Below are 13,009 nucleotides of genomic sequence, written 5' to 3'. Positions count from 1 at the left end.
CATAGTCAGGGACCCAGAGCTTTGGGGTTGGGTCTCTCCAGAGGTCACCATTTTCTTCCAGCTTTCCTCCCTGTCCCCCCTCCCAAAAGTGGGGCCCTGTCCCTGGGGCGAAGACCCCCAGGCCCCATCCTCTCTGTGTGATTCCTCCCTCCAGCCCCAAGTACTTCAAGAAGGTGCCGGGTGAGGGGATGCCCTTGGCCTCGGACCCCACCAAGAAAGGAGATCTCTTCATCCTCTTTGACATCCAGTTCCCCACTCACCTCTCCCCAGCCAAGAAGCAGTTGCTGAAGCAGGCGCTGCTGTGACCCAGGGCCAGCCCGGCCTGCCTCAGGAGGTGGGGGAGGGACTGACACCCGGAGATGCCCGCGGGCGTTCTGGGACCAAGAGCGCAGCTTCGAGGGCGGGCAGAACCCTAGTGGGGGGAGGGGTCTGTCTGCAAGTAATAAAGCTTTCTACAAAAGACAAATTGGCTGCATTTGCGTCAGGGCCGATTGCATCCAGGCATGGACCCCGGGCCCCCAGGGACCTTGATGAGGGTCCAGTCTAACAGGATGAGACTTAGAACTTGCAACCAGAATGGTCCGCTTCAAGTTCTGTTCATTTTTCAGTCCCGCCTTTTTCTGGCCCCTTCTCTTGGTACATTTCCTACAGCACTTTACAGGTGAGTGAGATGCTGTGGCTTAAACAGCCCGCCCAGGGCCATGCAGGGAGTAAACATTTGGAACTAAAGGCCGGCCACCTGGGCCACCTTACTTGCATTTATAAAGCATTTTCCATAAAATGGTGGCTGCCTCTTAAGAGTGGGGAACAGAGCAGGCAGGCATTGGGAGGGTGGAGATGGGGGGGAGGAGGGCAGCCCCGTAACCCAGTGATGCAGACACACAGGGTGGAGGATGGCAGGAGACCAGGGCCTGTGCACAAAGGCTTGTTCTGGACAATGTGTAAAGGGGGCCAGCAGCTTTCTAAAGCCGCCCTTCCCCCTGCCCATCTCCCAGCACAAGTGTGGGACCAACCCAACTCAGATTTAGTTCTGGGGACAATCCTAAGGAATTTAGCACTTACCTACCTTGGGGAACATTAGCCCTGTGCCTTTAATTTCTCAGAAAACCAACTAAGCCCCGGCTTGAACCCATGTCCTTCAAAGTCCAGTCCTTTCTCCGCCCTATTAAACCACCTCACATTTACAAAAGATACATTCATAAAAAGGTCATTCTTATGTACATGTACCCGTCCGCTGCCAATGAAAAGTGCTCTGAGAAGCCAAAATGGCTTGGCTCATGAGGAAGCAGGGGCAACAACTGTTAGCCTGGGCCAAGCTGCTCCCAGTAGCCAGTCGGAGATCTCAGCCTGCTTCCTCAGGACAGAATGTTCATGGCTAACCCCTGGTGGTAGCTGGCTGGGCCTAGCCTGAGCCTGGCAGCTAACTGCTCTCAAGTGGAAAGAGGGGACAGTGGGGTGATGCAGTAGATGGACCAGCCCTAAAGTCAGAAGGACCCCTCCTTCCCCGCCCCAGTTCAAATCTGGACTCAAGACAAGCTTTCTGGCTAGTTGACCCTGGGCAAGTCACTTAACCCCAATTGCCTCAAAACCCCCCCAAAAGTCCATCTTAATCTAAAAATTTGTGCACTTGTGGACAAGGACTATCAGTTTTTTAAGAGCTCCCAGCAAAGCACATAGTGGGTGTGCGCTTAATAAATGCTTGTTAATTCCAAATTAGGATATGGTCTAAAACAGAGGTTGGTATATTACAACACAGGACAACTGAAATGGCCTTATTTAAAGTAGAGACAGCCTGCACATTCTGGGTTCTGGTCTGGCTTTATTAGAAGTAAAGAGCTTAAGAACTGGGTGGGCTGCAATGGTAGAAGCAACAGGCTGGAAATGGATAAAATGGGGCTAACTCAAGGGGAGGAGGGGAATTTCTCCAGTGGTGAAACAAGGGAGAGGAATGGGGGAAAATAGAAGGGAGGGGAGGCAGGATAGGGTCTGGATTCCAAGGGGAGGGGTAAACAGGCAGAAAATTAGTTAGCAGGAGAGGGCTCAGAAAGAAACTTCTCGGGAAGTTCGAGCGGCCATCAGGGCCCTTTTAAGTTGCTCATAGGTGACAAACATCACTATGTTCCAGGAGCCCAAGCGGAGAAAGGAAGGCATGAACCTGTGGAGAAAACACAATACAGCCCATTGAGATGGAGTCCAGTCTATGAATCATGCATACCCTTTGATCCAACAGTCTTTACTGGTTCTGTACCCCAAAGAGATTATAAAGGAGGGGAAAATATTTGTGGCAGCTAGAAACTGAGAAGTGGATGCCCAACAGCTGAGGAATTGCTGATTAAGTTATGGTATATGAATGTTATGGAATATTTTTTCCTTTCATTTTTTTGTTATAGCTTTTTATTTACAAGTTATATGCATAGGTAATTTTTCTGCATTGACCCTTGCAAACCTTTGTGTTCCAATTTTTCCCCTCCCCCCCATCCTCCATACCAGATGGCAGATTGACCAATCCACATTAACTATGTTAAAGTATATGCTGAATTGGACTTTGAAATTGTGTACAATTAGCCTGTGAAGGAAATCAAAAATGCAGGTGGGTGGAATTGGGAATTCTATGTAGTGGTTTATAGTTATCTCCCAGAGTTCTTTCTCTGGGTGTAGCTGGTTCAATTCATTCCTGCTCTATTGGAACTGATTTGGTTCATATCTCATTGCTGGAGATGGCCACATCCATCAGAATTGATTATAATATTGTTGTTTAAGTATATAATGATCTCCTGACTCTGCTTATTATGAAATATTATTCAATAGGAAATTATTAGCAGGATGACTTCAGAAAAGTCTGGAGAGACTTACATGAACTGATCCTAAGTGAAATGAGCAGAATTGGGAGATTATTGTAAATAGTAACAACACTATGTGATGTTCAGCTATGACAGACTTAACTCTTCTCAGCAATATAGTGATCCAAGACAATTCTGCTAAGATTTGGGATAGAAAATGCCAAGCATCCAGAGGGAAAACTACAGAGACTGAATGCAGATTGAAGCATAAATAGTGTTTAACCTTTTTTTGTTTCCTTTTTCTCTCATGGTTTTTCCCTTTGGTTCCGATTTTCCTTTCACAACATGAAAGAAACATACTTAAAATTATCATACATATATAATCCAATTGCTGGCTGTCTTGTTAATGTGAAAAAGAAAAAGTGGAGAGAAGAATTCTCTCCCCTCCCAACCAAACTCTAGTAGGACTGGTTCCCTGGGTTACAATGGCTACCTAGGGTTTTTTTTTTTTGTTTTTGTTTTTGTTTTTTTTTGTTTTTTTTTTTTGAGGCGAGAGTAGAGTATAGATAACTATTCTAACTAGTCCCCGAGATCAAGAGCCTTTGCGGCGAGGAGTCACTAACCCCTTGTAGAAGGCTTGGGGTCCCTCCTTCCGAAGCATGGTGAGGGCACAGTGGCCAGCGCTGGCATACTGGCCCGCGGCAGAGTTCATGTATCTCGTCTTGACCACATCCACAGGGGAAGCTATGATGGTGGTGCAGAAGCCAGCCCCGAAGGCTGAGATGAAGTGGCAGGGAAGGTCATCTGGGGGGAGGGAAAAGAGCTGCTTGGTCCATTATCAGTTTTTCACCTGGGAACAAAATCTCTCACCTAACCCCACCCTTCCATAACTCTGGGGAAAATCATGGCTTTCCTTCTTCAGGGTCTTTTGGGTTCCAGGAGGGCCATTTATTGTCTCCCCCTCCTCAGGGCTAACAGACAAAAGCTGTCTGTTTGGAGTCATTCCTAAATTTCACCTATGAAATGATAGGAACATCTGCACTGCCTTTGCTGCAAGGTCAGTCACATGGGGGAGGAGGGGGGGAGAGAAGAGAAAGACCGTGGCACTCTCTCCAAAGTATCATGTAATATTTTAAAAGATAACATTTCCCCAGCTCCACTAAGCTGTGAAGGCAGAAACTCTGCACAAGGCACCCCACACACTGGCATATATACTCTAGTGACAATACCCATCACCTCCAGTTTACAAATGGCTCCAGAGCCAAGGCTCAATCTTCCTAAAAGCCCCGGGCTCAATGGCCACAAAGACACTGCCCCCCTCAGCTCTCAGAGCTGCAAGGAGGTCATTCCTCTCCCTGCTCCCCTCATGCACCCATCACTCACCAGTCATGAGGTGCGCCTTCAGGAGGGCATCTTTGATGAGATCATAGGTCACCAGCTCAGCACAGTTGACGATGGCATTGCGGGCAATGTTGGGTGAAGTTCCTGGGCAACAGGAAGAGGAACTGCATTGGTCAAAGAAAGAAAGGGGGGAGGGAAGGGGAGAGAAGGGGTCTGGCTGCTTTTTGTACCTCTCCATAGCCCCCGAAGCCCCTCCTCTCGGGCAATAGTCTTGTAGGCATCCACCGTGCCCTGGTATCTCCTGCTGCCGCCGCCACGAGCCTGGGCCTGGAACCGTACCTTCACCACGTCTGTGGGCTGGGCTACAGCCACGGCCAGGGCCCCTGTAGTGCAGCCTGCAAGGAGGCGGCTCCCAATGCTGGCATCTGTGGGACAAATCAGAGGCTGTCTGAGGCCATTCAGATTCAGAGATTACAGCCCTCTGCCCTCCCCTACGACCCTAGGGCTCCAGAAGCCATGGACACTGACTGGGTGACCACAGGGAGGTCATTCAACCTTGCTGAGCTTCAGTTCCCTCTCCCTCCCAGGTTGAGAACAAGCCTTCAAGGGCTCCAGAAATGAGAATTCCTAAAAAACCCTCCATAGACTTCCTACCCAGGAGGAGATTGAGGAGAATCTCAAGGTCTCTACACCTAATCACCTCCAAAGCTTACCTCAACCCCCCTCAGCTCCCTAATTCAAGGATACTCACGTTCAGCTCCCTTGGTGTAAAACTGTTTGACAGAGTCATAGAGGCCAATGCGGACAGAAGCAAAACTCATCTGGCGCTGCAATCCAGCCACCAGCCCGTTGTACAGGCTGCCAGGGCCCTCAGTCTTCACCATCGTCAGAATGGTGCCCATGACACCCCGATACTGGGCGGTGGTGGAGGAAGCTCGAATGGCCCCCTGGCTCTCTCCTTGAATCTGCATGAGGGAGGGAGGGGGGGAGCTGTAGGCCAAATGGAGGTGGAAGGGACCTTGGGGACTTAAGATAGGGTAGCTAAAAAGCCCATAGGGAAAAATGATCTTGCAGACCAGACATCTGCAAAAGTCTCAAAGCACTCTGCACTTCCAATGTCCAATTCTCCTGTTCCCCCACCAAAACCAGGCTGCTTCCATTTTACAGACGGGCATACAAATGACAGAGCGATGGTAGCATCCCAAGTTACTAAAAAAAATCTGCCACCAGAAGTAGATTCCCAGAGCCCTGATGGGGGCAGAGGACTTATGGTACCAGAACGGGCTGCTGTCTATCTCCTAGGATACACAGTATCAGAGGAAGTTACCCCTTTGGAGGGTAACAGCCTATGAGCTAAAGAACCTGGGGCTTGGAAAAGATTCAAGGTATAGCTCTAGACCTAGGACTAACTTCCCTATGGGACTCCCAAGCAAGTCATTAGTTACCTCATGCTCCAGTTTCTCCATCTCTCAAACAGGGCTAGAAGGGCCTGCTCTAGCTCACAAGCATGTCTTGTGGGAGATCACAAAACTTGCTCACTTTCATATACTATAAAAAGTTAAAGTTCCATAAAAACTAGAAAATGTTCCACATTACAATCTGAAGAAATAGGGAGGGCTATTTATTTTATAGGTCAGGAAACTGAGGCACAGAAAGCTTCCTCTTTACTACTAGTCACTTGATCTTGGGCAGCTAACAGAGGAGCTGGGAGGTAAACTCTCAACCACAGACTTTCCACTGGGTTTGAGTACTAAAACAATCATTGGAGACAGCAAATCTCAGGGCATGCCGAGGCTACTCAAGATTGGGATAGGAGAGGGCAAAATAGAAAGTATAGAACATTTATTCCAACCCCAACCTCCCTGGGGCCTCAGGGCCCTGACAGTTCAAGAAAAGGCTTTACAGAGAGCTGCCCCCCAAGGCCCTCACCTGCAGCCTGACTTTGGCTGTGTCCAGGGGGAAAGTGATGAGGTCAGCGATGCAGGCGGCAGTGCCAGCCCCAAGGAACTTCACGGTGGCTGTGGGGGGCACATCTGTAGGCTTAAATCCAACCATGATGTGATGGTTTTCTGCTACTTCCCACGAGGCAGAGGAGAAATGGAAAAACAGCCTCCACTGATTGAGCAAGACGAGATAGAGGAACTCTGCCGGAGTCTGGTTAAGGAATCGAGAGACATCCCCATCAGCTTGTAGCAAGGACTTAAGTTACCCTAGCTTACTTTACTAACTGCCTAGATCACTGAAGTCCCTTTCAATGGGAGCTACTCCTGGGCTAAGGGAAGAGTCCAAGACACTAACTAAGGAGCCAGGTTAGGCTGATTTAGCCCAGAACAGTACACAGCTGTTCCTTATGGTGTTCTAGGATATATTAATTAGTAAAGCCTTGCAAGGAGTCATTTTTAAGATATACTACTGAACAAGTGATTTGACAGAGTTCTTCTTGGAGGGCTTAGGAAAAATGAGATGACTGAGGACCTCTGTAGGTCCCTCAAGTCCAAGGTATCCAGGAATCTGCTTGGACGTTCCAAACAGATTTGATATCTACTTTCACCCTTTTAATAGTCAGGCATTTTGATAGTTCATGCCAAGCTCCTTATTCACTCACATACAGCTCTACCTGTAGATACAAGGGCCCCCAAATAAACAACCTTTGGCACTAGCCTACAACGTTTACGCCAAGCCACAAACAGGAAATCTGGAGTCTCAAGTTCTAGATTAGGTCTTCGGTATTAGCAGCAAGATTCCTTCTCTCTATAAAGTAATCTTACATTTCAGTGAGTCAATTTAGAGCCCGTGCTCAACAATCTTGTGAGGAAAAGAGGGTGGCAAATAACTTCATTAAAGCTACACAGGCTCAAATGGCAGAACTGAGCTTCAAATCAAATTGCTTTGATTCTTTCATACTCTATCCAATGTAGGATTTAATACATTCAAAGGAAATTAATTGTGAAAAAATGATGATAGTCAAAAAAAAAAAAATGTTATGGTATAAAATAAAGTACTAGACATATAAAACTATGTGCAAGTTTTAGCTAAGCAATCTTGAATAAGTTTTCCCCACTTGTAAAACAAGATACAAGGCTGGAAAGAAAAGCATTTGTAAAACACACACACAGAGCATAGTAACCCTCATTTCTACTTGAAGCAGAAGAAAAAGTACATTCTGGTAAGGGCACCTAAAATGTGAATCCATATTTATTTAATTTTTTGTTTTTCCTGCCTATTTATTCAGAAATACATCATGCTTTCTATGCTATTTCAACATCAACATTAAATTTTGAAAGGTAAAGTAGTAAACCAAAAAAGTACACACACTGGCACACCAAATTTATTATGTACAATTTAAAGTTGTACTTAAAACTTTTGGCCTTCATCTTCATACCTAACATTAGGGGAAGTAAAGACTAAGCTGGGGTGAAATGGGTGAAATTTATATACTCTTTTCAAAGTTTATTTAAAAACTTTTCTCATTGGATTACTTGTCTGAATAGACTTTTGCTGAGCACAGATCCTAAATTTTTGTTAATGCTTATTTGGAATCCCTCCATTTGATGGCTAAGGATGGAACAATGTTTTTTTCATTGAATCCATCTTTTATGACTTCCAGAGTTTCTTTTGCATAGATGTGACTAGAGCTAGAATATTCCAACGGCTCCCTATTGTCTTCAAAGTTCAAACGGCCATTCCTGGTATCTAAAGGCCTCCACAACCTGACATGCTCCACACCTGGCCAGTTCTGTCTTCATGTTTTTTCTCCATGATCCAACCAAACTGGGCTACCCTTTGCTCCTAAATGTGCTTTATTCATGATATTGTTGGATATCCCAATTGCGGTTCCTTCCCTTCTTCCTACATACCCATGCTTATTTCTCAAATATTTTGGAGAATTCTTCTTCGAACTTTGGTTTTTCTTTGTCCTCTTACTAGACAATTTTCTCTATTTTTATGCTTTTAAAATCTCTTAGCACCTAGACAAAGAGATGCTTAAGTAAGACCTGTTCTATTGTATTCAGACCCTCTAACTCTCTTCCATTCAGCCCTCCCAACCCCCAAGGGCGGCCTCTTTCTGCCCAGATAACAAAAGGTGGTGGGAGAGCCTCAGCAGAGGCGCCTTGTTGCTGGGTGGAGAAGGAAGAAAAGGCTGGCCTTGTGACCAGGATGTGGTCAGGCTCAGTCATGTACAAACACCCCAGCAAAACAGCTCGCCCCAGTCTCCTCTGCCAGGGGTGGGGGAGCTGGATTCCTGCCAAGTCCTCCTTTCTAGTCCTCCTCTCAGCACTAGCCTGCTGTTAGATATTGTCCCTATCTTCCCACCCCCAGAAAGTGGGAGGGGACAAACTCCCAAATCCCATTTTGTACAGGATCAAGGAAGCCAAGAGTCAATTAAGTTATAAATTGACACCCATATATGGTACAAAAATCTTAAATTGCTTGGTTTGGTCTTTGGGAATAACGGGGTTGTTCCCAACTGCTATATGGAACTAAGAATTTAAACAAACAACAACAAAAAGCCACCAAACAAAAACAAACTAAACCAGAACTAGAAAAATGCTTAGGCTAGAAGTCACCATCTTGTCCAAATAACTTTATTGGTCCAATAAAGGACACAATTTTGCCTGCTTGTCTCTGTTCTAGGCTCTTATTTACTTCCCCCGTACTATTTCACTTGGTGATTGCAAAAGCTCCTTTGCTTTCAATTCTCATTTCTGTAGATGACTGTCAAATTTCCTTGTCCATCCTTAATTTTTCCAGTTTTATACCTCCAACCATCTCCTAGATACCTCAAACTAGATGTTCTATAATTAACAACTCTTTAATTTTCCCCAGAAAAATACTTTTCCCTTCCTTTCCTAACTTTCTCTTACTGGTGATACTACGGCTATCTTTTTAGTCATTGAAGTTCCCAAATAGGGCATCTTCTTCCATTCACTGCTCATCAGCCCCTACCCAATCAGTTGCCAAATTCTGTCTTTTCTACCTTCATCTCCCATATTCCTCCCTCCCTTATCACCTCACTGTTATTGAAGATTGCACTAGCAGGCTACTCAGTCTTCCTACCTCAAGGCTCTCCTAATGATTTATCCACTGCTCAGTCTCATATCTATTTTCTGAAGATCACAGGTCTACATAACGCCCCCCCCCCAACACATATAATCAAACTCCAGTAATACACCCCATTATCTCCAAAATTAAATAAAACCTAGTCTGGCTTTTAAAGTTCTTTGTAACCTTACTTTTCAGTTTCCTTACATGTTTATTTCCTACTCCCTTCCACATACTCTTGCCATCCAGTGACACTGACCCTACCCTATCAGGGTCACTAGGTCAGACCCATCTCTCTGCCATTCAAACTCTAGTGGCCTTCTGCTGCCCCAAGAAACAAATATAAAATGCTTTTCATCGCAATGTCAAAATGCTAAAATTAAAGGAATGTTAGGAAAGGCTTCTTTTAATCCCAGTGCAAAATTGATTTCGTACTGTTAAGGCTGTGACTCTTTGAGGGCAGAGGATGTTTTTGTCTGTCTTTGAGTCCCCAGTACTTGACAAATACAACACATAGCTGATCCAGTACTAAAACCTGAGACAATCGACTACTATTGATGCAGCCTCCTTCCTAACTCCCCAACTTTGATTTGTGGAGTTAAACTTTTTTGATTTCTGGTACAACTCACATTTTCATAATGTATTATTAGGTACTAAATAGCTGCTGAATTAATTAGGGAGAATGCAAAATATAGTCCAAAAGGACTAAGTGACTTTTCCCTGGTCATAAAGTCTGGAAGTATAAGCATACCTTTATTCTATCACTGACTTATATTAAGCAGTCTAGTCATGAGGATTAAAGGGAAAAAATCAGGAAAACCCAGAGATTGAACATAGGGTTAGGACATATAAATAACCAGCTCTCACTAGTACAATATGAGGTAGGTGGGGAAAATCATCTTCTGTAAAACACCTTCCTTTTCTAAGTCTCACTTTCCTGATATGTAAAACAAATCACTACTAGCTGGGGCATTTAAAAAATTCCACAAGATTACAGTGGTATACATGTGAAGCAGGGAAAAGGGACCAAATTCTGGGGATTTTATAGAGCTTGAAACTAGAAACGTGAAGAAACCAGTCATTAAGCAAACCAAGACCTCATTTTTGGCAACTAAAACATAATTTTGAGTAATACATTATCAAACCATGGATCCCCAATTCCCACAGCCAAAACTCTTGTCATATTATATTGCCTCTTCCTTTAACTCCTCTTCAGGACTTAACCCTAATGAGGATTAGATGTAGAAAATAAAGTCCTAATTTTTCCATTGAAAACTCCTAAATTTTCCCCACCCTATGACCTTATCTTGTAATCTGCTACCTTCCCCACTCCCCAGGATTTGGAACTGGCTCATAATCAATTTTATCTCAATTCTCAAAGTTTAAACTGGTGACCTACTATATTTGTTTAATAAAATGTCTTTACATTGCATATTTCCTATATGCCAAGTATATGTTAAATTGGGTAGTGGGGGAGATATGAAGTTTACTTGGGACATGGTTTCCTAACCTCACTGAACAATCCCAAAAGAGGGGATACAAGACAGATGAGCCTTCCTCTATCACATAAAACCTAGAAGGCTATCCCAGACCAATCCCAATCCTAGTTTACACTCAGTGTGATGTAATGATGTAATAATTCTAGATGGCATATATTTAGTGTCATGTAATGATGTAATCATACTGAGGTATTTAAAGGCTGAGAGGACTGGAGACAAGGACTCTCAAACTCAGACAGGGACACAGAAGATACAGAAGACCGAGACAGAAACAGATCTTCCTGGTGGCTCTCCTGCCTTCATCACTCCACCTAAAGCTTCCCTTCTCAGAACTGTTTGTATAATTCAATTGTGTTCTTGGAGTATTGCCCATCCTGTTCTTTACTATCCGTGGCTTGCCTTCCTAGTATGCAAGGCTGAATTTCCCGGTCTTCCTGTCTTCAGTCAAATAGGCAAGTTGTTTTAATCTTTACATTGGAAAGGCAATGGAAGGTAGTCAAGACTACCCTCATGCTGAAAACTTGCTAGTTATGTGATATAGAAAGTAGTCACAATTCTCAACTTCGATTTCCCCATCTACAAAATCTGTTAAGATATTTCCAAGAAAGCATTTTATTATACTTCTATCCCCATAAGGCCCAACAAATGATGGATCTAAATGTTTTAGATCAAAGTAGGTAAAGCAAGAAACCCTTCCCTTCATCAGATAATCCATTTTTGACTGGTAGCTTGGCAACAATTGTAAACGAATTGGCTATCTTACAGGAACCAAACCCCTTACACAGTCCTGGAATGGGCAGAAAGTATCAAGTGAAAACTGTGATAAAGTTGCTAAAGGACCCTACGATTCTTAGACAGAATTAGGATTAATCCTGATGAATGACCATCATTTTCAAATTGATGCAGCTCCCTAAGTCTCTTCCACTTAAATCTGCTAATAGTCTGAAGCACCAGCAGACCCGACCTACCCCAGAGGATTCTTACCCTGACTTGGAGGGTCTCACGATGATCAAGCTTCTCTAAAGGTGTCCCGCTCTTCAAAGTTGCTCACGGCAACCATGGTGCACTTCCCTTGATTTTCCATAGAAAATTGTTGGGAAACTGAACACCTAATGATCATACTATGTGCCCTGCAACATAAAAGGGAAGGAAAAATCAGATGAGTTTTTGAAAATTTTAGAAAGCTAGAAATTACAGATACATTTTACAAACCACCTTATTGACACGAATTAATGAAAAGTAAATTAAGTAATTGTGGTCCCGGTTGAATAGCTAGCAAGTGGGTAATATTTTTTCTTTGGGGAACTTCCTGGTATGCTTTCTGGGGGGAGGGGAGGGAATAGATTGTAGAAAGAGGGAAACATTTAACCTTTACAAGCACTCACAATTCTGGGCCTACACCAGAAGCCAATTAGGCACACCCAGGCCCCAATCGATTTTGGACAAACTAATCCCACCTGAATTTCATTCGCCTCCGGCCTCTCTTCCCCACAGGGTTTCACAGCAGTCTGGGACATCATTGTATCTCCTTTTTTGCCCTACAGCTCACAATTCTTTGCAAGTGCTACAAAGGGCATCAGCAGAAACCAGGGAGCCTGGGAATTCACTCAGGGGTCTCCCTCTGCTGCTAACATTTTGGCGGGGAGAGATCAGCAACAGATGACCTTCGGGTACCCAATGACATCCAGTCTCTTCGAGTGAAAACCCTCTGTGTAGGGGAAAAGCCAGCCGGGACGAGCTAGGTCTCTTCCCGACATCACCACAGCAGCCCCCTCGCCAGGAAGGAAAGTCGCCGGCACATTGGCCAGGGACGTCGGCAAGCTTTAAAGCCGCCTCTCCCTTGGGCCGGGTGGGGGCAGAGCCAGGAGAGTCAGCTCAGAGGAGCCAGCTCTGGGCATCCCCGGGCGTGGGGCGTTGACTTGTCCGGGGAAGCTGGGGAGCGGGGGAGTTCTCCGAGAAGTGTCTGACACACAACTGAGTCAGAAACACGGGAGAGGTCCTTCGGGCAGGGAGTAAGTCCGGCCACGCGGAGGGGCAGAAGCTTTGGCGCGGACGGACCGTGCCCCTCTCACCTGTCCCCAATAGATCTAGAGCTCCTGGGGGGCGGGAAGCGGGAAAAGCAATTTAGGAAGGAGGGGCTCGCATCGCCGTGGGCTAACGGGCTCTCACCGGGACCGTAGAGGAAAACACGAGTGGGAGGCGGAGGCGGCTAGGGCAGGAAGCACGAGGCCTGCAGCAGGGTCCGGAGTCCGGCGGGCCGGAGGGGCTGGCTAGCTGTTTCTCGGAAGGGTCACTGAAAGGCTTCAGTTTCGGAAAAGTTTGATGTGCGCACTGACGCTCCAACGC

At 45.4% G+C, this 13,009-nt stretch overlaps 2 protein-coding genes across 2 annotated transcripts in view; one reads left to right on the top strand and one right to left on the bottom strand.

Annotated features, from left to right (window-relative positions):
* Positions 1 to 1,985, top strand: part of DNAJB13 (DnaJ heat shock protein family (Hsp40) member B13) — an 18,501-nt gene extending 16,516 nt beyond the window's left edge. The window contains exon 8 of the mRNA XM_051987133.1: positions 155 to 1,985. Within this exon, the coding sequence (XP_051843093.1) occupies positions 155 to 305 (151 nt within the window). The 3' untranslated portion in view covers positions 306 to 1,985. The remainder of the gene's footprint in view (positions 1 to 154) is intronic.
* On the bottom strand, positions 1,800 to 13,009 carry UCP2 (uncoupling protein 2). Its single transcript, XM_051987134.1, has 8 exons — positions 12,833 to 13,009; positions 11,648 to 11,793; positions 6,051 to 6,275; positions 4,873 to 5,086; positions 4,352 to 4,546; positions 4,164 to 4,265; positions 3,404 to 3,584; positions 1,800 to 2,155 (listed from the first exon to the last, which is right to left on the bottom strand). The coding sequence occupies exons 3-8, from the start codon at positions 6,174 to 6,176 to the stop codon at positions 2,041 to 2,043; spliced, it is 933 nt and encodes a 310-aa protein (XP_051843094.1). The 5' UTR covers positions 6,177 to 6,275; positions 11,648 to 11,793; positions 12,833 to 13,009; the 3' UTR covers positions 1,800 to 2,040.

Source organism: Antechinus flavipes, chromosome 3 (genome assembly GCF_016432865.1).
Source record: "Antechinus flavipes isolate AdamAnt ecotype Samford, QLD, Australia chromosome 3, AdamAnt_v2, whole genome shotgun sequence".
NCBI lineage: Eukaryota > Metazoa > Chordata > Mammalia > Dasyuromorphia > Dasyuridae > Antechinus > Antechinus flavipes.
The sequence above is the reverse complement of the archived record's forward strand: the minus strand, read 5'-3'. Positions and strand labels throughout refer to the sequence as shown.